The following is a 27489-nucleotide window of genomic DNA, read 5'->3' as shown; positions in this document are numbered from 1 at the left end:
TCACCCAGTCAGTCTTGGAGATCTGAATTAAATACCATCTGACATTTTCAAAGATCATTTACAGAAAAGTCATTACCTTGGTAATAACTAATTGCTGGGTAACTAGCTGGGTACAAGAACAATAATAGTGGTTTCACACTAGAAACCTGATGCATTACTGGCCTGCCTTTGCAGGTAATCTTTAGGGTTTACATAATGCAGCCCTTGAACAAAAAAAATTTTCAATGAAGCGGCACGGTGGCGTGGTGGGTAGCGCTGTTGCCTCACAGCGAGGAGGGCCTGGGTTCGATTCCCCGGCTGGGTGACTGGGTTCCTCTCTGCGTGGGTTTCCTCCGGGTTCTCCGGTTTCCTCCCACAGTCCAAAGACATGCAGTCAGGCCAATTGGACATGCTAAATTACCCCTAGGTGTGAGTGTGTGAGTGACTGTCTGTGTCTGTCTGTCTGCCCTGCGATGGACTGGCGACCTGTCCAGGGTGTATCCTGCCTTCCGCCTGAAGACTGCTGGGATAGGCTCCAGCATCCCCCCGTGACCCTGACGGAGAAGCGGCTTAGAAAATGGATGGATGGATTTTCAATGAACTCCCATTACACAGGATGTGATGTCTGCAGTGTAAATGGCCAACAGCCATATCCAAAATACACACCCACTTTTCACTTTTGCCAGTCAATCTACTTGCTTTGATAATAGCAGCCATGCACACACATTGCAGATAACAGTTTTGTTGCCATTCATGTCAAGATCTCACAAAAATCATACAAAAAGACTCCTGTGTTGTTTTCCACCTGTTAAAACTGGTACTGTGACTGTGAAAACAACAGAAAAAGATACATACTCAACTTTCTGCTGATGCTTCAGCTTCTGATTACACATGAACCTTCCTGATAATTTTGCCAGAACTGTACTAGGTCTGGTATAGGTAAATTACTGTCAACTCCAGTTCATACCCTTTTCCATTTAATTATTGCTATATTTGTGTACAAAGGGGGGATTGTGTGAAGATGGCTTAAGACTGAATATAGCCTAAGAGAGACACAATTATCTATATCTGCTCTGTGTGTTTGTTGTAAAATGGTTAATACTTGGATAAAATAACAATTGCGACCTCTTGTATCTATGCAGTTTCTTGAGCTCTTGTATCTGTCCAGTTTCACCCTTGCACTTAGCTTTTGACAGGGCATTCTTGACTGAAACAATATTACACTGAATAACACTTTTTAAAAAATTGCCCTTACTTGAAAATAGTGGTAAAAGGTTGTACATACAGAATACATAATACATAGAGAATCATACAAAATATACAGAACCATACAGAATATTGCAGAGTGTGGTTGGTCACCTACCTTGTGTTAGTAGGGTGAACTATGGGTGCATTTGACTTCAGGGAAATCCTTTGATGTGCACTAAAAAGCCTGGGGGCCATTCAGTTCAGTTCTGCCCCTTCCATTTCTGCTTCTTTTAAGTGACAAAATAATCATGGAGCAATTATTGTAGTAATTATAGCATTAGTGGGTAGTAAATTCTTTAAATAAAGAGTGCTGTCAGGCATGTAAAGGCTCAGCATAGTTGTCTTTGAAGAGATTAAATCTTATCACTTTGGTACAGAAGTGGTTAGCTTTTGGTCAGCTTGGGTAAGACGTGGCTGAATTTAAATCATTATGAACATGTGTTAGTAATGTTCATTTTACACACACACACACACACACACACACACACACACACACACACACACACACACACACATACATATATATATATATGGAGTGGAAATTTACAGTAGGCCAGACATGTTCACTTAGCTTCATACTAATTTTGCCAGTGGCTCATTTCCATCCTTTCTACTTCAATACATTAAATTTCAGTTGCTGAATAATGCATACATGTCCTCATATTTATCCTGACCTTCTGCCTAAACAAATGAAAATCAATTAAAACTAGTTTGAAATTGATTTCATGATTTTGTAATTTACTTAGTATTTCATGTCCTAGCTTAAGTTTTGTTATACATTTTTTAAATATATTATTATTAACATATTATTTAAAAGTGATCATTATGACATGCAGGGTTTTTGTATTAAATATACAAATTGGTTATAAATATAGTTTCTGCCTCAATTAAAAATTCCCCATAGAAGTAGTTTGAGTTTGGATGTTATATATTAAATTATTTGGCTAAAAATAAAATCTGCATAATTTCCCCCTCATTTCAGAAGTAGTTGATCAGCCAAGACAAGTCCAGTATTTGGAGTGTGAGTGAAGTTTGTTTCATTAGATTTACATGCAAGCTATAAGGCTAATGTTACAGTTAATGGTGGCTTATGCCCTATCACTTGGAGGGACACTGTATGTCAAAATTTTCACACATCTGCCTCAAACTGCACTGACTTGTAAGTCATTTCAGATAGACTTGATTATGTGTTTTTTTTATGTGTGGTGTATTGTTGTCTATAGTAAGTGGACAAAAGACAGTACCATATTAAAGTCATGGGAAATATAAAAAAAAGAGATGTAAATCCATGTACCTGAATAGTAAGCATTTATTTGTTAAAAAAGAAGATGAAAATGAGAATAAATGCAAATAAATAAGTAAACAATACATTATGAAGTTTGTCAGTGAGTTAGCTTAACCACTTCCAACCCTCTTCTCTATGAATTCCAGTATTTACAATCACCATCTAGTACTTACTTTAGCTAATAAATCCTTCATTAAATTAAATCAAGTGTGCTGGTGATTAAATTAAATAACTTCACCAAAAAGTCAGAAATTTTTCAACAAACTATAGCTGTAAAGTAGTTGACGTAATTTGGCACAAACATCAAGTGTAACTCCAATCAGTCTAGCGCCCAGGACTGTTGACACTAAGGGGAAATCGGAGTCCAGCATGCAGCCCTGTGCAGTCCTGGCCATGTGCTGCTGCGCAGGCAGTCTCTCTAGGGAAGATTAATTAGTGTACACAAATGTGTGTGGATGTATATACACCAGCGTGTGTTCGGAGATGTTAACATATCACTCAATTCTCTACCCTTTTCACTGCCAACCACATGGCCTTGAATTTACGGACAAATGTATAGAGTCACTGACATGTATGCGTATATTTGGTTTCATTGATACAATAATGTATACCTGTGCTCTACGGCACATGTGAATTCAGCTAATTAACTGACACACACAGACACGATCACATGTGGGTGCACACACACACACACACACACACACACACACACACACACACACACACACACAGCTTATACTGGCCATACCGAATCAATCAAAAACAGGTGTCTTCATAGCTTGCATTCTTCCACAATACAAAAGTGGTTTGACCTGAGCAGTTCTTTGTAAAACATACCCTATCAAATGAGAGTCTTTGTGTAATGCTGTGTTTATAAACGTGAGCATACTTGGGTTTGTATGACATGCAGTGTGCACTTCAGACTACCACAGGCATAGCAAGACTATTGAAACCATATTTCCACTCTAGCGGTGTTTGCGTGAGTTAGCTAGGGTCCAAGCACTCAGTGTTACTTTTCTGCCCTGTCACTAATATTGTAGGAGGTTAGAGAAACCGAAAGAACAGAAATCTTCTCAGTGGTCTCACTGTGTTTTTCCTTTGCCCTTTCTTTCTTTCTTTCTTTCTTTCTTTCTTTCTTTCTTTCTCTTTATGTACATACTTCAAGACTGCATGTGAGATCGGGGTAGCAAACTTGAAGCAAAATAATGAGCACAGAATTGGCCTATTGGAATTGTTATTTTTATTATCACAAAAATGATCTAAACCCAGGTTACAAAAGCAACGTCAAGCTGTAATAGCTTTAAGAGTAATACATTATTGCAAGTAACATTAGCATATATCTAGGGAGCATGTTTAATCTAGAAAATAGTTAAATAATTAATCTTTAAAAGGAAATAACAAGAGAGAGAAGTGGTCTTATTCAATGACTGCCAATCCCTTTGTACCTATTAATTAAAGTTGGCCTTTGTTGTTAATTGGTTGTAATAGAAAGCTTCTTCAGTTTAAAATGATTTGCAAACAGTAGATTATTTGTAATTTTGAGACCTTTTTTCTTTTTTATCGTTCTTTTTTGACTTTTTTTCTTTCCTGCAACCAGTGTTTTCCTTAAAAACAGACATTGTGGATGTTGTCTGGCTATGGAAATGCTTTGCTTTGAACTTTTTTGGGGGTTTGGAATATACAGTTCCTGATCGTTGCTGTAGGTAATCACTAGACATAAATGGAAATGCTCTGGCTCAGAAATGAGCCGTAGCACTCTTGTACAGTCCTGCTTGTTATGGAAGTCTTATGTCTGTGATCAGATAGCTACTCTGACAATATCCAGGCCCCTCTCTTTCCATTGCGTTGGCTTGTGGGATTTAGTGCTTTTAGTTCTACTCTTAGGTTTACAGTTGCAACTGAACATACTGGAGAAGTTCATGCACCCAATTTCAGGGTAGTTCGGGGATTTTTTTTTTCTAATATGCCAGTGTGGCCAGTGTGGCATATTAGTGTGCTAAAGAGGACATAAGGACATAAATGAACATTATCAGTGCTAATTCAATGCAGGGAGTAGACACTTACTGTGTTAAAAATAAATAAATGAATTAAGATTAAAAATAATAATTTCTATCAGATGTGGTCTTGGGAATTTGACAGTGCATATCGGTAAACTCCATTGCACATTAGCATTGCATTCTAATTCAATTACTAAAAAAACATGTAAGAATGACAGGAGGTCAGCTAACCATGTAAGCAAAACATCAAGGTTGTCCAAAAACAATATTATTTTCTAATATTTCCAAGGACTCTTGGCTTTTTGACACTTCATTTTGTAATTTGTCATTTATCTCAGTTATTCTACAGTTCAGTGTGATATTGCTGGGGAGAGAGAGAGAGAGAGAGAGAGAGAGAGGGACAGAGAGAGAGAGAGAAAGAGAGAGAAGGAAGGAAGGAGGGAGGCTGATTTGGTCTATCTGGAAACACTTTGAGTCGGCTGTAAATGTGAACCAGAGTTGTGTTCCTGATGTCCTCCCTACTCCTTATATTGCCATGTCTGGTTCACCCTTAGGAGCCTGGGTGCTGTTCACAGTGTAATTACCTTACTTTAGCAACATGGAACTGATCACAGTTGGCTGCTTTTAGGACAAGTAGCTGTTCTCTTATTGTGATTAGCCCTAAAAGAAAGAGACACTGTGAGAGGGAGTCTAGTAACATGCTGTGTTTTTAAAGTGTCTGTGTGTGTGTGTGTGTGTGTGAGAGAGAGAGAGAGAGAGAGAGAGAGAGAGAGAGGAAAACAGTTTATTATACAATAGTAGTAGGATTATTTCAGGTTAGACTTCACAAATCAATGATGCTTCATGATATGTATAGAACATTTACAATGCTTATCTATCCCTTTTTTCCCTTCAAATTATTGTCATAATATCAGTGGTGTACAGTGTTCTGTGCAACTTTACAGAGGGGAAAACATCACAATAATTTGGGCTGGCGATTGTTACCATTAGATGTATGTTTGGCACAAATCCAGGTTCCTCAACAGTGACAGCTCTTGTGCAAGAGTCTGTTTGAGGAAGGGAGGCCCTGGATTCTCTCAGCCTCTGGCCCACATCTGGTTCTGCTTCTCTTTCTGCCCTGACAGCATGGCCCTGCTTTCCATCCACCTGCCTTTGATACGGTTTTATCTCAATCAGCTCACTGTGCTAAAGGCTGCAGAACAGGGACGACTCCCCAGACTACTCAGACACAGCAAGGTGGGCTTCTCCATCGGGTCCGATGTGTCTCAGACAGAGAAAAATATTTAATTAAGAATGTGGTCCAGCCCAAGAAAGTTCATTGTATAAAACATAGGTATAAAAAAATAGGTATTTACATGCTTTGACAGCTATGTAGCATGATTTGCAATTTGGAAAAGAAACCATAAAATGCTTCTCATTGGTTCATTCTTTTATTGTTTTCATTAAATAGGTTCTTGTCCTCATTAAGTTTTTATGGTTTTGTATCCAATTAAGTGATGCCTTAGACCATTTAAAGACTTAAACCATTTAAAGTGCTTTGAACAAAAGTGTCACGGTATGCTTTGAATTATGCTTTCCCTTGAAATTATGAAATAGTCACCCATTATTATTGGTGTGGCAAGTGTGTTTTAAGTTGTCTTGAAAGCTTTAAAGTTTCCTACCCCATAAAATCAGGAATTTAGTAGTCATGTTAATGTGCACATCTGGAGAGGGAATTTGTCTGACTTTATTTGGGTTAAATGTGACTATACGTTAAAGATCTTCTGTTAATTGGATATCCACTTGTCCAGTGTACTCATCTGATATTTCAGATCTGCATGGTTCCTCTGTGGGTTAGTCTAAATATAAAATACAATTTAGAGTTTCTGGTCAGTTTTTCCCCCATTTTACAATCACTTAAATGCTAACAGAATACATCTGATTTATAGACAGTTTTTAAATGCAATTTCACTGGACAGACAGGGAACAGTTTTACCAGATCTCTGTATATTTTTCAGTTTTCCTTGGGCAGTTCTTGAATTGTGTCTTTTGGCCTACATTTTTGGGCTCATCTTTGATCAGACAGACACAAATCATTTATCTTAATGTAATTATGTGTAAAAACTGACCATGAGTAAATATAGCAACCTTGAAACCTAAATCTACTGGCACATCACACGCAGGTTTGGACTTCACTTAAATCCATCTGGACCATGTGAGACATCTCAGCTGCTTCTTTTTAAACACAGGAAATGAAGTCAAAGGGCACTGAAATATTTGTGTTTATTGTCACTGCTCTTAACTGATAGAATTTCAAAACATAACCAGTGACCATGCCAGGGATGAGGCCCAATTATTATAAGCCATCCCAAGGTTTTTCCTCTAGAGTGCTTTCCTTGGCATATTTTTGTCTTTGAGTGTGTCACTAGTCTGTTTGCTTTTTGCACTGATGGACAGTTCATTGTGTGTGTTTTCACATCATATAGTGGAGCAAGGCAGCAGTGCAGTAGTACACTGTTCTCTAGTCTTTGAAACAATGCCCTGTTATTACTTAGGGTGTTCTTAGGCCTCAAGGAACTGGATACAGTGCAAAGTATTCATCAAACTATTTACAAAATTACACACGCCTCCAATAATACATTTTCAAACTACATAAACTACATTAGTAAATGAAAGTAAATTTTACACATTTCCAAAAAAAAATGCCAAAGTTACAACTGTGTCTCGCTTTTTCCCAGCCAGGTCTTTAGACAAACTGTACAATTTTGCTGACTGCGCTGGACTGCATCTGATCTTTGGGATCAATGCCCTGCACCGGAATCCTGACAACTCATGGAATGCTTCCAGTGCCCTGAGTTTGTTAAAGTACAGTGCTGGCAAGAAGTATAACATATCCTGGGAGCTAGGCAATGGTAAGTTTAGTAATACCTACAGGACTTGATTGAGACCATGTATCTGTGGAAAGAAAGTAATTTTTAGTTATTGGAATAAATAAATAAAAGAGCCTGTGTTCGATTCCCCAGCTGGGGAAACAGGGTTCTGCATGTGTGGAGTTTGCATGTTCTCCCTGTGTCTGCGTGGGTTTCCTTATGCAGTCAGGGTCTATCCTGGTTTCCATGACCCTGCCCTGTGAGTTTGCATGGTCTAGTGCTTCATGGCTAAGCTGTTGCTGCTCCTAGATGCTTCAATTTCACTTACAGAGGCAGATCTAGCAGGACAAAAATTTTACTTTGACTCATGGCAGAGGTGGTATCCTATGACAGTGCCATGTTTAAGGTCACTGGCCATTACTGATGTCACTAAAAAAAGTCAAACATAACTAAAGCATGATAAACTAGAATTAAGAATACTATGACTGCGCTTTCTGTTGTTTATCATCACTCTCACCGCTCCATTTCCCAAATGCTTTAGCTGACCATGCTAAAGTTATTCCCCTAACAAACAGCAACACGTTCTGCTCTATCTCCTCATTTTTCACCACTATCACGAAGGAAAGAAGAGGGGATAATGGAGATTGTGTCTGTGGTGTCTGGGATTTTTTAAACGTTTTTAGAAAAAAAAAGCATGAGCCAAAGAACTGTTTACAGTGTAGATAAATGTAACATCATTATGCTAGTTAGAGTAAACTATGTTGCTGGAAAATGATAGACTGTTAAAACAAAAGTTCAGACACCTCTGGAGTCTTACAGTTAGGACAGCATTTAGGAAATTCTGTCTAGTTAGGATACTTCTGTAATACTGTTTTCTTGTCTGGAGTTAGGATAAGATTATGAACTTAACTGTTGTTCAGTAATAGCTTCTGTCCTAAATTTCAGAGTTAAGAAGTTTCTGTAATGCGTCCAAATTTTCAAGAGGTTTTATGAATAATAAGCATTTCCAAAGGTGCAGTCCTAAATGGAGGGAAATAAACTCAAGTTTAGTTATAGGAAGTGTGTCATACCAGCATGAAATAGTAGAACACTACTACTGTACAGTACTCAGCCAGTGGTATATGGACAAGAGGCCACCTCTAATATGATACATTTACAAAGTTTCAAATAAAATAAAGATGTTGAAATGTCTTGAATGTTGGCCTCAGTCTGGCCTGAATCTGGCCCAACACTATGTCAACAATCATTTTTAAAATTTGAAGCTAAGCCTCCTTCCCACCTCTTTTCTTCACTGGCTTATGGTTAAGGATTACACAACATTCAATTCACCCTGTGCTGCACAGTAAAAATGTCAGTATGACTTTTTAAAATACTAATGCAAAGTAGGAGTTTGGTTTTCACTACAGAAATCACAAAGATTTCCCCTTTTTATGCTTACATAACATTTTAGGATATATTATTGATTAATATATCATATTGATTAATAACCAATCTACCATGTTTCTAAAGTATATGTTTTTTCTTGCAGGTTAACATTAGCTCTGCTTAAAATAAGTGTTTGATGGCTCACATAGCAAAGCGTGAAACAGTTTAGCACATTCAACTAGAGAAATTTCCAAATATTTCCATACATTATTAAAATATTGGTAACACTGTGTGCTTGTATTTGAACTTGCATGACAATGACCGTTGCATCTTCCCACTTTCACAGCTGTATGACCCTCTCTTCACCTAGGATGCTGGATCAACACTTTCTTTAATATCATTATGATTAGTGACATCTGACTAACGTGCTTTCTACATACCTGTCAGCCTAGTTCAAATAGAAATTGGGAGATGGACAATGGAAAACCTGCTGAGTTACGTAAAAAATGTCACATCCCTTGGTTTTGCTTTGCACACATCCATTTTGTATAACCTGGCCAGCATATTTGCATCAATGCACAAAATCATAACACTTCGTTATAATTTGTACTAGCCAGTACCAGCGGGTGGTGCAATCCAAATAAGTAACTGACACTGCACAACATGGCAATATTTTCTTGAGAGTATGAAAACCTGTGAGATTTACATTCACAACTAAGACTATGGAAATGATGTGAGTTTCAAGGGTAAACCATAAGATTTGGATATGCTTCTAAGATACTGTTAACATTAACCAGCCTGCAAGGGTGTGTGTGTAACCTGACCAGCATTCTAAGTAGCCTCTTTCTGCAGGCCCCCTGGTGGCTATATTGATTTGGATATTTTTAATTCACATAATCAAATATGATGTTTTTCCTCTATGTCTGCTATCAGATTAACTAGCACACTATTGGCTCTGTGTGAATGAAATGTTTTCTTCAAAAGTTAATGTTTTTTTTTTTTTTTTAAGTTAAAAGTTTACATTTTTAAAAGTTGACTTGCTAGCCCACCTACAGACTAAAATACAGCTCCTGGTTTTGTAAATCATGCGTCTTTCCATAGAAATGCATTTCATCAAATTTACTGAAGAAAGAAAAATGTTTTGGGACACTCCAAAACAGGCAAGAATTTGCTTATGTGGGCCATTTAGATGCAGGTTGTTCATGCTTTGCATCTACTTATTAGCCTGTTTAAGTGTCAGCTTTAATGTAATGGGGCTATATTGTCCAGTAACATTAGGGGGTGCAATGTAGTAGCTGGTACTGCACAATGCAGAGATATATTGAGATTATTTTTTCCTATGACTTTCATTTTTTATAGCAGCTAAAATGAGCAGAATTAGGTAAATGAGTTTGTATGGGGGTAAATGCCAAACTAATAAGATAAAATAAATCACATTTAATGGTATGAATCTGTTTTGCCTTTCATTTATAATGACGGAGATTAGATCCTTTTTAGATCAGTTCTGCCTTGAGTAAAAACTATTGGAAAATGATAATACTAAGATGCTTCATTAAATCTGTGTGAATTGTAAATTGTCATGGGGTAGGTCTCTGAGTTTTTTCTGCTCGATGATGTTAGTGGTGGATGGGACAGGGGAGGGAGGAGGGGCGTGGGTGGAGACATGATATTATTGCTAGATATTGTTTTTCCCAATATCAGGAAACACATTAAAGACAAGCAAAAGTTTTTACATTTTAATAAAAAAATATAAAAGTAAATATATATATATATATATATATATATATACATATATAGGGTATGTAAGATACGCTGTCATAATTCTGATTTTTTAGTTTTAAAGGGGTGGCAAAATGTTCAAGTAAGGGAAATGTACTGGAAACTAGGGGAAGGATATATGACTGTGTCTGTATATATATATATATATGTATGTATGTATGTGTGTGTGTGTGTGTGTGTGTGTGCGTATGTAGCTAGATAGAAATATATATACATAGATATATTCAGGAGTCATACATCCTCTACACTTAAAATGTAAAGTGCTTTAAATTGTGTTTGTTTCTTGTAGAACCAAACAGTTACCGCACCATGGTAGCTCGCTCAGTCAACAGCACTCGACTGGCTCAAGACTACATTCTACTAAAGACGCTACTGCAGTCTGTACGCTACTACAGCCGAGCCAGTCTCTATGGACCCAACATTGGCCGTCCTCGCAAAAATGCCATCCTGCTACTGGACGGGTGAGTGGCTGTAGCAGGTTAGTGTGTTACTCTATAGGCCATTATTTGATGAATAATATTTTTAATATTGTCTAACACTTTATCATTTGTGCACTACATTAACAACATGGGCCAGTGACGTTCAATGCTGCAGTAGAGACATGAGTGTTAGGGATGGTTAATGGAGCATAGGCAAACAGCAGATTGAAAAAGAACATTTGCTAGGTTTCATCATAAAAATACAAAAGCAGGCTATTTGTTCAAAAACATGAGTCAAAACAGTAAGTTAAAGTTGGAGAGCCAACCAGGCAGAACTAAAAACATAAGCCAAAAAGGAAAACTAGAAAACCAAAGTTCATGAATCCAGGCAACAACAAATAACTCAGGGACACAGAGGTAAAAACATAAAAGACTTCTCAAAGATGACTGCAAACTAGAGGTTAATATACTGTGGTTGACTGCAGGGGAAACAAGTATCAGGTATGACCCAACAGTAATCAGATGATTTGGAGCCAGGTTGTCCTGGAGCCTGGGGCTGAAGAAGGGTTTTTGGCTGGGGACTGTGGGAAATATAGTTTCCTTATGATTGAGCAACCATGACAATGAGTTGGCAAATTTTCTTTGTTTAGTAGTCACTGGCTTGATAGAGCTCTTGCTTTTATCATGTATTACCACTTCTTGGTCAAAGCCATATTTAATCTTATAAAATGTCACTTCAGCAATCTGCCATTTCCTACAAGCAAAACAAGTTGGGAAAGACTGCCAAGAGAAAAAATAATTCTCCATCATGAATATGAAAAAACGTAATTAATCAAAATATACTTGGTGGTAAAAGCTAAAAAAAATAAAACAGTGGCAATCTCATCAGTGCAATGTTAGACTGAATCTGTGGTGTGATTCAAAGTGGAATCTTGTACTGTTCAAGGTGTTTTTTTGTGTTGCAGGACAAATAGCCAGACATTTGAAATTTAGATTTAGAGTCAGTTTGTCACAGTTATCTATCTGTCACATATTTGGAATTGCTGTAAAAAAAAATGCAGTAATAATATTGTGGCATCAGAGTATGCCTAGCTCTGTTTAGTTCAAAGGTAATAGTGTGGTTAGTTCCAAGAAATGTTCCTGAAAGCTTATTCTGGGTTTATTCTACTGTGTACTCTTATTTTAAAGGGTGGGCCAGGGTTATGTGTTTTGTAGCAGCTTCAGTAGCCTATGGAGTGAGAGAGTGAGCCTGGCCAGTAAAGGCTACCTGAGCACTATTTTCTCTTTGCTTTTGTATTCTGTTTCTAAGTAATTGAGTAAACCTGTCCTGATCTTATGGATCTTATGGATCTGATCTTTAACTTCTTTGACTGAGTTCTTTGGAGAAACTTTTCATACTATAATGGAAGTGACCGAGAACTGAAGACGAGATTGGTCTGAGGCGCCACAGTGTCTGGCTCTATCAGAGTAGCATCTTAGGATTCTGACAGGACTTGCAGTCAAAGCCACTTGTAAAGCTTAAACACAGTTGCCTGAGGTACAGTGTTACAGTGGCTTGGGGAATTGGGCAGCTTACCTACAGCACTTTGAGCTAAATACAGCAGCAGGGTCGAGGGAGCAGAAGACAGTGGGGCAGTGGACATGCAGGCCTTGTTGGACCTCCCTGCTGATGTTTCAGTGACTTGGCTCAGCCTTGTAGCCAGCCTGGGAAAGCAACTGGGTGAGTGCTTGTGGTCTGCGCTAATAAAAAGAGGCTCCATTAAAGAGAGCATCAGTGCATATAGAAGCTGGGTCTGCTTCCTGCCGATATAGAGAACATGCTTGAGCTTTCTTTCTGGGACTTTCCACCTGATGTCCATTATAGCTTAGTGCTAAATATGTTCATACATGTGGTGAGACCAGTAAAGCTCCAGCAGCACCTGCAGCTCGCAAACCCAACTTATCTTTGGAAGGATCTATTGTAGGCAGAAGTGATGGAGGTGATTTAGGGGGGAAATGCAGGTCACATTCAGGTTCCTCATGCCATGGGTCGCAGATTGCAGTGATAGTGAGCAAGAAGACAAGATGATGTACTTTAGCCAGCCAAGAGAGACAGGTTTACTCCGTACTGCCAGAATGGCCCAGAGGCTGAACATCGTCAAACTCCCAGGCAGTACCAGAGCATCATCAAAGCCCCCCAGTAGCGTAATCCCTCAACGTTCCTTGGTTGCCCAGGAAGACCATGACACCTTGACGGGTGCAGCAGACAGCTAGGCCGCACAGAGAAACCTGCCAAGCACCATCAAAGCCTCTCAGCAGCTTTGGAATTCCTACAGTATCCCTCAGGGAACCAGGAGGACCACGTTACCCTGATGCCTGCAGTGGACCACCCAGAGGCTGTTTAATATTTTCCCACAGTACTTCTCTATAATGTTGTCCTCGCAACATTATAGCTCATTTCTCTAAGTCTAACAACACCAGATCTTAAATCCATCCTTTTATGTGGCAGTGTAGGAGGCTACATTACATTATTTTTTGCGCTCACTTTGAACTGAGTACTTGCATGCAAAATCATAGCAGATCATGGGATAGCATTGTTAGGCTTGTCAAATGATGACAAAGTCTTAAACTAATTAGATGAACAGCTAGCTAGTAGTGTGCAAAAATCCTACAGTAAGTGAAAGAGGACACAGATGGTCTTCCATCCTGAACTAGGGATTCACAGTGAATTATGAGAACAGACTGTTTACCTGAGGACAAGAAACATTTTTACTGGGCCTGTCATGAAACCTTTAGACGCTCGACATGTGCCCGTCCAGGGAGAGTACAGCTGTATTTCATGTTTGCCTCTGCATGTTCAAAGCAAGGCACCGGGTAACATAATGTTTCTGCTTTACTAAATGTTCTTTTAGGCTCATGCCTGTTATAGTTGTTTGGATCCTGTTTGGATTTTTCTGAATAAAAGATTTTCAATTTTGGACAGTGTTTTAGTCTCACACAGCAGGCATTTGAACAAACTACTCTGTGTGTCTCTTGACCTTGAGTTGTTGGAAAGATCCATCTTTCCTGACAGCAGGAGCTCACATGTGCAGAATGATGTCCTGAAAGATGTTTCTCACAGACTCATTGCTGATGAAATAGAGAGCAGTTTTTGAGCAGAGGGCTGAGAACGTATGAATCTATACAAATCTATAAAAATCCTTTTTGTCTGTATATATATATATATATATATATATATATATATATATATATATATATAATTTATATATATTATATTTATTTAATGTTTCATCAAATTGACAGATTCAGGAAAAACTGCAAAAAATGGAGATACATGTTTTTCACTGGACAGTGAAAATAAATTATATATATATATATATATATATATATATATATATATATATATATATATATATATATATATATATATATATGTATAGGATGAAGGCAGAGAAGTCAAGGACCTGTACTCTCTTAATACCAAGTCACTCTGTTGTGATGTGCAGAATATGGCTTGGCATTGTCTTACTGAAACAAGCATGGACGTCCCTGGAAAGGTCATTGACTAGAAGGCAGCATATATTGCTCCAAAACGTTTATGTGCCCCCCTAGCTCTAATGCTGCCTTCACAGAAGTTACACATGCCATTAGCACTAACACACCACCTTGCCATGACAGATGAATCAGTGGTGTTAAGAGACTGTTTAGCTTTATGTCAAGTTTCCGTAATGGAATTAAATAAGTAAGACATGGTTATAGAACAGTTCGTCTTGTTGGTTTATTCTGAAAGCTGTACAGCAGGATAGGTGAGTTGCTGGATTAAGCTACTTGCACTGCAGAGCAATGACAACCAAACACTGCTACAAAACAACTTGACTGTAACGACCGCTGTGGTCTAAACAGAGATGGAAATGTACATTAGATAAAAGTGAGTGTTAGTGATTCTTCCAGAGATTGACATTTTCATACACACCAGGTGTTTTGATCTAAAGAACCTTTCTGCTGTGAAGCATACACATCTTTCACGTTGCCATGCATAAAGTTTAAGACAGTTCATTCTTTGTTAATCCTATGCAGCACTATCTGTCTGTATTGTGGAGAACATAGCAAACTGTGTTTATGTTGCTTTCAGTGAGCTGTTATTGCTGGGGCTCATTGCACCAGTGAAATCTTCTGTCAGCTAAATAAAGTGTCATTCGATTTATGGTGTGACTGAGCAATACTCCACCTGCATCATCCTTGCTCTCGAAGGCAAGAATCTCTCCCTCTCACTCTTAATTCACTTACATAATAGTGCCTTGCACACCACACTTCAATAAAGTATTTTTATGCCCTAGTACAGAAGCCTGTTTTAAATTGAAATATGCTTTGGCTTTGTTCAGATTTTGTTGCAGATGTAATCCAAAAATAAACATTCTCATTATTCAACATCATTTATTTACATAGGAACATAAATATGGATACCTTTTCCTTTAAAAATAAATCACCACAGGTTCTCCTAAACTATACCTTTAAAAATTAGGGGCTTTTAGCTATCCAGTTGACCTCTGATTCTTGGGTAGTACTGCCCTGCGAGTAAGGAGCCAATTATAACACCAACTGTGCAGCCTTTGATGTGCTTAGTTTTTATGGACACACTGTTCTAATTTTGGTCTCATTTTAAAGTTGTAATGGGATTACACAACATATTTCATGGCATCGGTCCTCCGCCAAGAATACCTCAGGATCTGATGTGTCTATATTTTTTGGTTGTTTGTGTTCTTGAGGAGTAGGCCACAACTTTGAAATGTGGGATAATGAGGCCAGTTGGAGACAGTGAGTGGCTGCTAATTGGTTATGGTACAGACATGACCAAGCCATGCATAAATATGTCATTGCCTAAACAGAGCACCCTCACATAAGCACTCAGTGATTGACAGCAGCCCCTGTTTGCACCTTCCACTCTATCAGTCCACTAATAGTAATGATAAGAAGAAAACACACACCTCCACATTACAGCACTGGTGGGAAGAATAATTACATTCCACTACATTTGCTGTCCACACCATCAACTGAAATCATTTATAGACTCTCAAGGGAAAAACTTGGACAGATTAGTGGCCTTAAGTTTATCTGGTCTTGAGAAGCATGCCAGATTTTTGACATCCAAGCCTCTTAACAGTGCGATTGCTTATGCAGTACCTCACCACTCTCCTTCCATGTAGTTTGTCTGCTTCAGTTGTTAAGTGCTATGGGGGAACTTTGGCCGACTCGGATGAAACTTTGACTGATAACCACAAGTGCCTTGTCAAAGGTCTTCCTCAGAAAGAGACGCCACCCCTTGCTGCTACCAGTCTGAGTTCAGATGGAAATGATAAATTTGAGTCAGAACTCTGCAGACAGAGAGGTCTGCTGTGCTTTGAGGTGGGGGGTGAAGGGGGAGTAATTTTTTGGAAGAACTGGGGATGGGAGCAGTTTTACTGCACAGATCACACTTTCGTTTTTCTGTTTAGAAAATTACTCCCTAAAAAGGATTATGCACCTCTCTGTCATCTCCTGCCTGTCTGGAGCCAGTTTACTGGCTGAAAGATCAGCCTCCACCAGCCATATTAGCATGTTCTCCATATGAGTGCTTGGTTTGTGTCTTAGTTGGGCTTAATGTTGTTTGCCAACGATATCTACAGAAAGGGTCGTTTACAATTGCAGGGCAGGCTGAAATTGTAGCTGTAAATAATCTGCACTTCCACTGCCATATCCCCACCCACGAATTGAAACAATCCTCTCATTTTCCCTCACAGGTTCATGAAGAACGGTGGTTCTGTTGTTGATGCAGTTACGTGGCAACAGTAGGTATTCTACCCTTTAATATTTCTATACTTATTGCACTCTTCATTATAACAGTATGTTGGGTGGCATATACATAAATGTATGATAATGCCTAAATTAAACATCTTCTGAAATCTTGAACTCATAAAATAAACTTAAACTTACAAGGTTCAGAAAACATCATAAAATAATACACCTTTAAATACTTAAAGAGTCATCTGAAACCAGTGTGAAGTGTCAGCTTTTTAACTTTTCAATCACCAAATGGCAGAACTAGCTTTTGCCACTTTTCTCTGTATACCTCAGCCCATAATTGCTGACACCTGTTGAATGAGAGAGTATGCTATAAGGTGAAATGCACATTCCCTCCAAAAACATGCACACCTAATTTGAACCTTTCGTTATAAGCTCATTAAGCACAATTACTTTGAAGTGACATAAAATGATGTGCCCTTGTCTGCAGCTGGTTCTGATACTAGCCAAGCAAAACCAAACTTTTTTTTTACAATGAAACACCAGTTTCCATCTGTTTTATTTCTTGGTTTTGTTTATTTCTGAGGAATACAATGGACAAAAATATATGAATGCAAACAAAAATGTAAGTGCCACTGTAGGCTATTCTGGGTAGAAGGTGCTGTCATTGTGAACTGTTTTTGTTTGTACAGTTTGAGCTTATCAGTATAAAATCAAGAGTAGTGTTTTGTAGGATTACACTTATGATTAGTTTGATGCTATAAACTAACCTGCAGCTCAAAAGATTAACTCAAATGGTTCTGCCTATGGAGTCAACAGCAGAATGTGTGTGTGCAGCTTCAGAGAGTGAATAAATTGTTTGCTGTTGTCTGAATTTGTGCCATGCGTTTTTTTTTTTGTGTGGCATTAGTATATTCATATCCATCAAGATATGTTTCAACTGTGACTGTGTTTCTATCAGTTAAAAGGAATATATGAATTAAATAAAAATAGTAAAGTAAGGAAAAATTGCTAGTTAGATATTAGTTTAAGATGGTTATCAGTAAGGAGACCTTTTTTTTAGAAAGAGTGACATAGTCACTGTGACAGTATGTGGCTGTTTGGTTCAAAGTGAATAGCTTTCTGTGGTATTTTTTCCTGTGGTGGTTCGAACACAACACTCCTTAGCGGTTGGGATTGTCTTGGCTGTATTTGGAATGCAGTGTTTTGAATGGAATTTGTCTGGAAGCGTGTTTTTGGTCAATTTGTCTTTGGACAGCTGGCTGTATTTCTGAGCTGCTGGTTGGCTGGTCAGGTGTCAGCTGGAGGTGAGGCTGCATGCTTGTCTGAAGACGAGACTGCTGTGCATTCTCTAACTACAGCCATGTACCTCAAGAAAAAGTAAAAAGATCACTGCGGGCTGCCGGAGACACATACAGGGCAGTGAGTTGCAGGTCATAGAAAGTTTCTTTTTTTTCTCAGCATGAGTAATCACAGGTGCTGCTAGCTCAAAAAACACTCTTAACAGTTCCTGTATAAGTCTGCTGCCACCACATGAAGTCCTATATCGAGCTTTATTTAGAAAATAACATTAATTGCTAACTATTGATTATGCTTTATGGTAAATACATTTTATATACTATGATCCACTGTCAACTCTCCAGGGCAAGCTTTTGCCTATATTTCTTTTAGCTCCTTATGCTGTGAGGTTAGTGCTTCCCTGCCTTTTAATTAGATCTACTGCAGAGTTTTTGATATATTTTTTCAATAGTTAGAGCCCACAAGTGCTATATCAAGTTCTCATAATGGTTAAAGCCATTAAAAGTTATAAGGGCATATGTAGGATTGCATTTCCCTCCCCAATTAAGTTGCCCCCTGTGTCTACAGAGAGACAGCGGGTTTGGGGAGCTTTCCCAGCCTCAAATCTTCTCTATGAAAATGCACTAACTGCCCAGAGTGGACTCATTAATCCAGAGGTCACCCCTAATTAAGGGAAACGGAAGGAAAAAGTGGTGTCAGTTAGTGGAATTAAAAAAAACACACCACCCACACTGGCAAATTCAAACCATATGTGCTCACACATTCACCTTTGTAATTATACAGTTGGGGCACCTTGAACTCCACCTTTCATGACCTCTGTAATAGGTCCTATGTAAATACTTTTTTTGTTGTTGTTTTTTGATCTACCATGTTTCTGTGCTGTCTCAAACAGTTCTACAGCTCATTTGAACCCAAAGTTGAATTGTAACCACAATGGCAATTTACCTTTTTATTAATAAGTTAGTAGTAGTAGCATAGTCTGTTCAGATATATGGGCATATGTGCTAAAGAACTACCTCTACCATTTTGCTCTGTGTTGTGCTGTATCAAAGGGTTGCTGTAATGCAAACTGTGTGCTAATTTGCAGCTTACCATAAAACTGAAGTATATCTATCATTTCTGTGTTTTTTAGTTCTCTCTCTTTTTTGTTTCTCCCTCCTTCAGACACTCACTCTGTTTACAGAGTTTTATATTCAAAACAAAGCTAGTGTGGCTTGTGGAAAGACCACTAATGTACCACACACTCTGAACCTAAAATACCACTAATGGAGACACACAAGCTAAAAATAATGAAGTAGAGGGGTTGTTCAGTACTGTTTGAGATCCAAGGATAATGAAGATTTGTTGCCTCTACAGTTGTGCAGCCCTACTCCCAGTGAGGCTGTAAATTGTGAGGGTCAGTGTCCACAGAGGCCCACCAGTCCTTCAGCTCTGTAAGACTTTCAGATGATTTGCTTCAAAACCGGTGAAGTTCATGGAGGCCCCTTGCTTTTCTCAACCCTTTACCAGATGGTCAGCCCATCGCTACTTCAGCCTGAGCTCTCTCTCCTCATTTGACTTGACTGCATTTGACTGGAAATATTTCTGCATCTTGTCAGTGCCATCTCCTTTAACATCTTAATATACTAAGACTAAATCTGTGAGCCGTTCCACTCGAAAACCTGCAGACTGACCTAAACGGTCATGGTTTTACTTCAAATTTATCGCATTTTACGCTGCACTGTGGAATGAAAATATGAATTTGGTAATTTCAAATGGTACTGTTTCCAATGTTCCAGACTTTTCTTTTCAGTAAAGCACTTTGAATAATGCAGTAGTTCTTTATGGAATATCTCTCCAATTGTAGCATTTGTCTGCTGTACAATTATAATGGGCCTGTTAAAACTGGTGAAATAATATTTCTAAACAATAAGTTTTATTTTTAGATTTTTTCATTGTACTTGGCCACAAATTTTGAAAGATCTGAATGCACTTCATGTACTAGAGTGCTGTATATCTTGTGTATATCTCGGGCATTAGTATAAATGGGTTGTTCAAGACTTATTGAGCTCTTCTCTGGTCTGCACAGTTACTACATCGATAGGCGAGTGACCAAAGTAGAGGACTTTATGAAGACACGGCTCCTGGACACCCTGACAGACCAGATCAACAAGGTGTTGAAGGTGAGATTGTCTGAAGGAAATAAACAGATGAGGCTTGCTCTAAGAATAATGAAAATAGACAAGATCTAACTTGTAGTATCAAAGAGGCCTGCTGTTGATCTACTCTATTGGGAGAGTAAATTGCAAGATGCAGGTTTATTGCTGTGTTCTTCCCTCACACCCAAGATTTAGGCTGTTAGTGTCTGGAGGTAGTAAAGTCTCTTGTGTCCTCATTAGGTCCTTCCCTCTTAATTAGCCAGCTGTGAGCCTTCTCTCAGGTGCACCATCCTAACAAGCTATAGTCAGTGATGGGCTGGACTATTGCATAGGGAGTGAGGTTTAGGACGCTGGGGGAGAAGGGTTTTGTGTTGAACTCGAGTTTCAACTTACTAGTTAGGCTGTGTGTCATATCATACCCTAACTGTTCTAGGAACAGGCCCCCTGGGGTAATGTTGTGCCTGGTTTCACAACACAAAAGAAAGCCTTTCCCATGAGTCTTTCTCTCTAAATACGCCGCTACCCTTTTACGCATGTCAGACTCACATCTGGAAGAGTGTTCTCCACAAAAGATGAAAAAATTAAAAAAAAAAGGAACTGGCTCCCTGCACAAATATCACATAAATGAAAGCATCTTATATTTTCTCAGAGGTTAATGGGACAGCAATTAGTACTCATCTGGAGTATGATGTCAGAACAACAGTTCAGGTCAACAGCTTGTTCCAGCCAAAGCTTTTAACCCTCTAAACTATTTAGAGGATTACAGGCCCTATTGGGTTCAGAAAGTTAAAGAGACAGATTGCCCATTTAGCTATGCAACTCTCATAAATAAAAATATGTCCAAAATAACGGTACCTTTGGCTCTTGCCACTGTCTGGCAAATGAGAAAAATATAACTCAGTGTCCCCAAGAGAATTTGAAATGTAGCTTCAGGTGTTTGGAGGACACAGCATTTTTTGAGGTTTTGTGAACTGCTGGCAGCCATGATTTACAACCATAATGAAAGCCAACTCATAATTTTATTTCTCTGATCACTGCTTATTGCAGAGGAACTACTGCATAGCACACAAAATTAAAGCAATGACTCCTTTCTTACATCATGGATATGGAGCACCGAGATTAATGATTTAATGGCAGTTACTTAGGAAAGCTTATTTGATTATTCAAGCTATGGCATGCAGCCTTTTTGAAAGACAGCACAGTTCTGCTGCTAGCCGTATGCTTACATGCTAAAATGAAGAAATGATTTTTGTGAGAAATATATTTAGAGTTATGGGAGCTTTTGTTATGGTACATCCCTTAAGTATATACCACATTATATCCAATAAAACATTTATATCACAGATGATATGAAAATATATAATAAAGATAAGATATATGGCACAAATGCTTATTTGTTCTGCCTTTTCATCTTGATTTGATTCACATTGACTTGGTTCACACTGTAAACACAAACATGTAGTAGCACCATATATATTGCATATAAGCTATGAGACATGATCATTTATACAATGCAACTAAATCACAACAATCCTAAAATGGATCCATGTGGTATTGCTTTAATAATAAGCAGGGCCTATTTCTGAGGACCCTAAGTAACTATGTCAAGTACAAGTAGTGTCCAAGGTACTTATATGCATAATATAATCCAGTTAATTGACAGGATCCAAAGTCTTATGTGGGATAATAGACCAATACAGTGGTGAATGTTATGCAGAGAATATTAGTGTAATATTAGTTGATATTCAATTTAACAATAAGTTCTGATGCATTCTCGCAAGTAGAAAACTATTGAGACTATTGAAACTTTCATTGACTACTGCACTGTACATTTAATAGATGCAATCTAAATGATTATTATCCCATTTCATAACTTTTTTGTCTTTCTGTCAAATGTTACAATTTATGAACACATTGCATTCATACTCATTTTAAATGCTTACAATATTTCTAAGAGATTTCAAAATATATTCTTCCAAATTTGTAGCAGTTTTTACCTTACGTTGATGAATAAGTTGTAAGAATCCTTAAAGTAAACAACTATTTTTTTTCAATCAATCTTTATAGGTGTAATGCAGTGAAGTTTATTACAATCAGCTTAGTGTTTTCACCACACATATTTTAAGTAAAATATTTGGTGTCATTATACATCATGTTGCAAAACAAAAATATATTTTATCAAGAATTTGTTAAATAATGCTTAAACAACCAATAATTAAACAACGAAGAAATAATCAGAAGTTTTTTACTACCTGGTTGTTAAATCATTATGAATGCATTTGTGTTTTCTGCAGATTGTGAAGATTCATGCTCCTGAGAAGAGGGTGTGGTTGGGTGGAGTTGGGCCTGCATGGGCTGGAGGCATCAACAATTTATCCGATACATTTGCTGCTGGCTTCCTGTAAGTATTGTGCCATAAACCAATGTAGTAGTATGGAAATTATGTAGTTTCCTATCCAATCTATTACTTTCATTTTCGCTAATGTAGATGGTAGTATATATATGTACACATCTGAGCTTAGATATAATTTTTTAAAAAGGCCTAAGCTTTGCAGCTATAACAACCTCCATCCTTTCAACAGGATTTTAGTGTGTCTGTGGTAATTTGTATGCATTTGGTTAAAAGAGCATTTGTGAGTTCAGATACTGATGATGGTTAAGCTTACAATCAATATTCCAGTGCATGGAAAGGTGTTCACTAGAGTTGAAGTCAGGGCTCTGTGCAGGCCATTGGAGTTCCTACGCACCAAACTCCTCAAACCTTGTTTTAATGGAATTTGCTTTGTGCACAGAAGCACAGTCCATGCTGGAACATGAAAGGGCCACAAATTTAGAGCCTTTTAATTGGCTAAAATGTCTTTGTATACAATAGCATTAATGTTCCCTTCACTGGAGCTAAAGGGCCAAGCCCCAGACAGCCCCAAACAGGCCCAGACCATTATCTCTCCTCCATCAAACTTTGCTGTTGGCAGTGTGCATTATGGTATATAGCATTCTCCTCACATCCACCAAACCTAGATTCATCCATCAGACTTTCCATTGGTGGCAAGAATAACACCACTATAGCTGATGCCAGATGTTGCGCAAAAAAGTTAGGCTAATGAGGTCAACCATAAAAACCCATTTGTTAAATGACTACGTGCTTGATTTTATACACCTTTTAACAATGGGCTTGGCTGAAACACCTGAACTTGATCATTAGAAGGGGTGTACACATAGTTTCAACTCACCCGCTATTGTAACCCACTCACTCTCATACTGTTATGTCTTGCTTTCAGTTTGCTGCATATTGGTTTACCACAAGCATTGTCCAGCCTAGTCCGTTCTCCATTGCTAATAATATTACTGAAATTATGAGCATCAGCACTGTGTTTTGCTTACTTGGGACTTGATGCCCTTCAGTGATGCCCTTCCAGCCGCTTAACTTTCGTAACTATGGATGGTTCAAAGGGTCAAGCTAGGAAAATGCGTTAACTACATAGTAACAACATAATAATTTATCTTTTTAATATGATAACACCACTAATATGTAATATTTTAACACCACTAATATGTAATAAATATGTGTATGTGTTCATTTAAAATAGAGCCCTGTTATATTTTTATGCACTGATTGAATTCTTTATTTTGATTAGATGGCTCAACACTCTTGGAATTTCTGCAATGCAAGGGATTGATGTTGTTCTCCGACATTCCTTTTTTGACTATGGTTACAGTCACCTAGTGGACCAGCACTTCAACCCTTTACCTGTAAGTAAAATCTTAGGATCACAAAGGAACAATACAAAGTACTCAAAAATCTAACCCTGTGATCATCGCATTCACTTTTTTGAGTTTAAAAATACAGACTAAATTTTGGAAAATGGTAATGGGTGCATTTTCAGAGTAAGGTTCAGGTTTTAATCAGATACTATAAGGTTAGGGTTAGGGTTAGGGTCCAAATCAGTTTAAATTTATGTTATTATTTAGGTTTTGTATATATGACAAAATTATTCTTCTTCTTTGTCATCTTCTTCTTCTTCTTTGTTGTTTTCTTCTTCTTCTTCTTCTTCTTCTTCTTCTTCTTATTATTATTATTATTATTATTGTTATAATAATAATAATAATAATAATACTTATTAGTAGTAGTAGTAGTAGTAGTAGTAGTAGTAGTATCAGTATTGGAGCACTGTACCATTTGTTTAGTTTTTACTTATGTTAATTCAAGAATCAAACTGATTGACCCAAATGTGACAGTAGTGATATGTGGATGTTGCCATGCTTTATGTATAATTTATGTGAAAATGAGGAAAACATATAGTTTTGCAGATTACACAACAAAATTCACTTCAGACAATACATTTATACAGGGTTCATTTTTATTTATAAAACAAATGAACACTGAAATAGTTAACGCAGCATTGTAGGAAGTATTAAAACTAAGCATATTGTGTTATTTTTCTGTCTTGCTTTTCTGGAGCGTAAAAAGTCTGAGAGCACCTACTTTAAAGACAAACACAACATCATAATACAACAGTTAGCCATCCTCAAGGTATACTTTCTGCCTTGTTGTGAAACCTTTTCAGTCACATGAGTCAGTGAGTGTCTGAGACAGTTCTGTTCAGTCTGCTGCCTGGCCACTTTGCAGCTTTTCCCGTGGGACCTATTAGCCAAGATGAAAGGTGTTTAACGGTGTTGAATACTGGGCAGCTGATGTGAGGTACACTGAAACTCTAACCCTCTGTCAAATACCCCAGGATAGTGTCATCTGCCCCCACCCCACCCCCCACTGCCCCCCAAACATGTGTGCTTCACTGTGTGTGTGGAATAGCTAGATACTAACAGAATGCAACCTGAGCCAAGGCCACTCTGCAGGTAGCCACTACCACAGCATGCAGGCCTTTTATGCAAGCAGGATAGACCAGCTTTATCCAAGGTATTGTGTACCACATTTCAGAGCAATTTATAAAGGTCAGTTTCCAAACTTTTTCTAACAGAACACCTCAGTTATTTTTTTTACATGCTCCAACAGCATCTTCTCTATGAAACAATTTAACAATGTCAGAGAGTTGTATTATCATAGCACAACTGCTAGAGGGCGAACAATTTGTTTTAATGATCACTTTTCCTTTGAGTTTGAGCATTGCTGAAATACTGAGGAAGGGCTTTAATGATGTATTTTATAGGGATTTTTTTACTATAACATCAAGCCTAAAAGATAGTTTGTAGTATTACTGCCTAAATACAATTAAAATTGTACAAACACACCAATTTCAGAATTTCTCATCTTCTCAGGGTAAAGTTTTCATCCACAAGCCAACAGGTAGTCAATAGAAGACATTTACCAACATATATCCCTTCTGAGATCTTATAAAAGTGATTAATTGATGGCCCTTTACAGCACAAAGAAATTTAAAGAACGTCTTATCATAAATTAGGCTTTGGAGTAAGTGTGGCTATATAGTTTTACTTAGGTAATGCAAAAAGTGAAAGGACAAGAGCAAATTAATGAGAAGCACTAAATCTTTGAATTAAAATGAAGAAAAAATTTTCTCCTGAATATGTAAGTAAAAACCCATGTTCCAACCTGGAAAGGGTTTTGGAATACATAGTCTGTCAGCTTCTCCACAGGAGTGCAGGTAATATTCCAAGCCAAGGCACCCCAGCCCAGCTAACCTATAAATGATCATGCTCCATAAATTTGCTCTTCATAGTTGACTTTCGTCAAATGCTCTTCATTTTGAAAAGTCCTTTTTCCTGCTCTCAGTTCAATATATTTGGTCATTCCTTGGAATAGCTACCCCCTGCTGGGATCACAATGCTTTAAACATAGCTGGGTGTCTGTGGGAACTGCCAGACTTCCCACTGTGAGAATTCGCAACAGGCCCAACCTGTCGGCCTGCAAAGAAATTTATGTCCAGACCCACTCTCTTTAATCCTTCAGTCAAGCCTTCAGGGCTAGCCCAAACCTTCTCCCTCTTCTCCAGCCCCAAAAACTCTCCTCTTGCTTTCCTAGACACTTGGCTTATCTTTTATTCCATTCTGTCATTGCCCTTTTATATTTCTTCTGTCAACATCAGGTAATGCAAATGAAGTGAATTCACAACTGTCTTAGGTCTCTTATTGGTCTCTGTTATGTCTCAGCTTATAGGCAATAGATGTGTAGAATTTTGTAATAAAATTTACATCATTCAGTTATGTGTCTGACTGTTACAGGCAGAGGTTGATATAATTTACCTGTTGCTAATACAGACAGTGTTTAGTCATGTTCTTTGATCTCAGAGTAATTAGACTGATCTTTGACTGATTTCAGTTTATGATTTATAAACAAATACAGAGCTATTTGTGAGTTTTATGACTTGTTTTTTTTAATAGGCAACTTTGCAGATTGCTTTGTGAGATGGTAGGAAAATAATTTATTTGAAGTTTTGTTAGTCTACAAGTAGTTGACAGCTTTCATATTCCTCAGATATTAAGAGACATGACTGAATTATATTTACCCATTTCAGATTTAAACAATGCAGAGAAATATTATTTATTTATTAAATGAATTACAGGATCATCTGTGTGTCAGGCTGACATTTCTGAGGTTTATTAGTATGAACATGGCGTTCAGAATCTTTGCCCAGTACCCCTGCCACCCTCCTGATGCCCACTGGCAGGCAAGCACAGCCATCTGCTACCTGCTTCTCTCCAAGAATCACAGCATACCATTCATGCATATCTATTTCATCAGTTTCATTGGCTTATCTGAAAATACACACACACACACATAAATATAAATATAAATATATATATATATATATATATATATATATATATATATACACACACACACATACAGTATCTCACAAAAGTGAGTGTTCCCCTCACATTTCTTTAATTATCTCTTTTTATGGTGGTGCATGAGTGCTGCTGGCACTGGGCTTTTCTTACTCAATAATAACCCCAAACTCACCTCCAAGATGACAACTATCTTGCTGAAGGTAAAGGTGATGCACTGGCCAAGTATGTCTCCAGACCTAAACCCAACTGAACACTTGTGGGGCATCCTCAAGTGGAAGGAGGATGAGCACAAGGTCTCTAACATCCACCAGCTCCATGATGTCATCATGGAGGAGTGGAAAAGGATTCTAGTAGCAACCTTTCAGCTCTGGTGAATTCCATGCTCAAGAGGGTTAAAGCAGTGCCAAATAATAATGGTGGTCACACAAAATATTGACACCTTGAGCACAATATGGACGTGTTCACTGTGAGGTGTATTCACTTGTGTTGCCAGCTACTTAGACATTAATGGCTGTGTGTTGAGTTATTTTCAGAGGACAGTAAATCTATACTGCTATGCAAGCTGTACACTGACATTTCTATAGTGTTGTCCAGTGAAAAAAATACTCC

General features: G+C 37.9%; 1 protein-coding gene across 1 annotated transcript in view; it reads left to right on the top strand.

Annotated features, from left to right (window-relative positions):
- hpse2 (heparanase 2) overlaps positions 1-27489 on the top strand; it is a 58936-nt gene that overhangs the window by 16923 nt on the left and 14524 nt on the right. Inside the window, exons 4-9 of the mRNA XM_017724354.1 lie at positions 7227-7400; positions 10792-10963; positions 16678-16725; positions 20046-20139; positions 22410-22516; positions 23751-23865. Coding sequence (XP_017579843.1) covers positions 7227-7400; positions 10792-10963; positions 16678-16725; positions 20046-20139; positions 22410-22516; positions 23751-23865 — 710 coding nt within the window. The remainder of the gene's footprint in view (positions 1-7226; positions 7401-10791; positions 10964-16677; positions 16726-20045; positions 20140-22409; positions 22517-23750; positions 23866-27489) is intronic.

The sequence above is a fragment of the Pygocentrus nattereri genome, chromosome 5 (genome assembly GCF_015220715.1).
Source record: "Pygocentrus nattereri isolate fPygNat1 chromosome 5, fPygNat1.pri, whole genome shotgun sequence".
NCBI lineage: Eukaryota > Metazoa > Chordata > Actinopteri > Characiformes > Serrasalmidae > Pygocentrus > Pygocentrus nattereri.
Note: the sequence above shows the minus strand (reverse complement) of the source record. Positions and strands in the feature narration are given on the sequence as shown.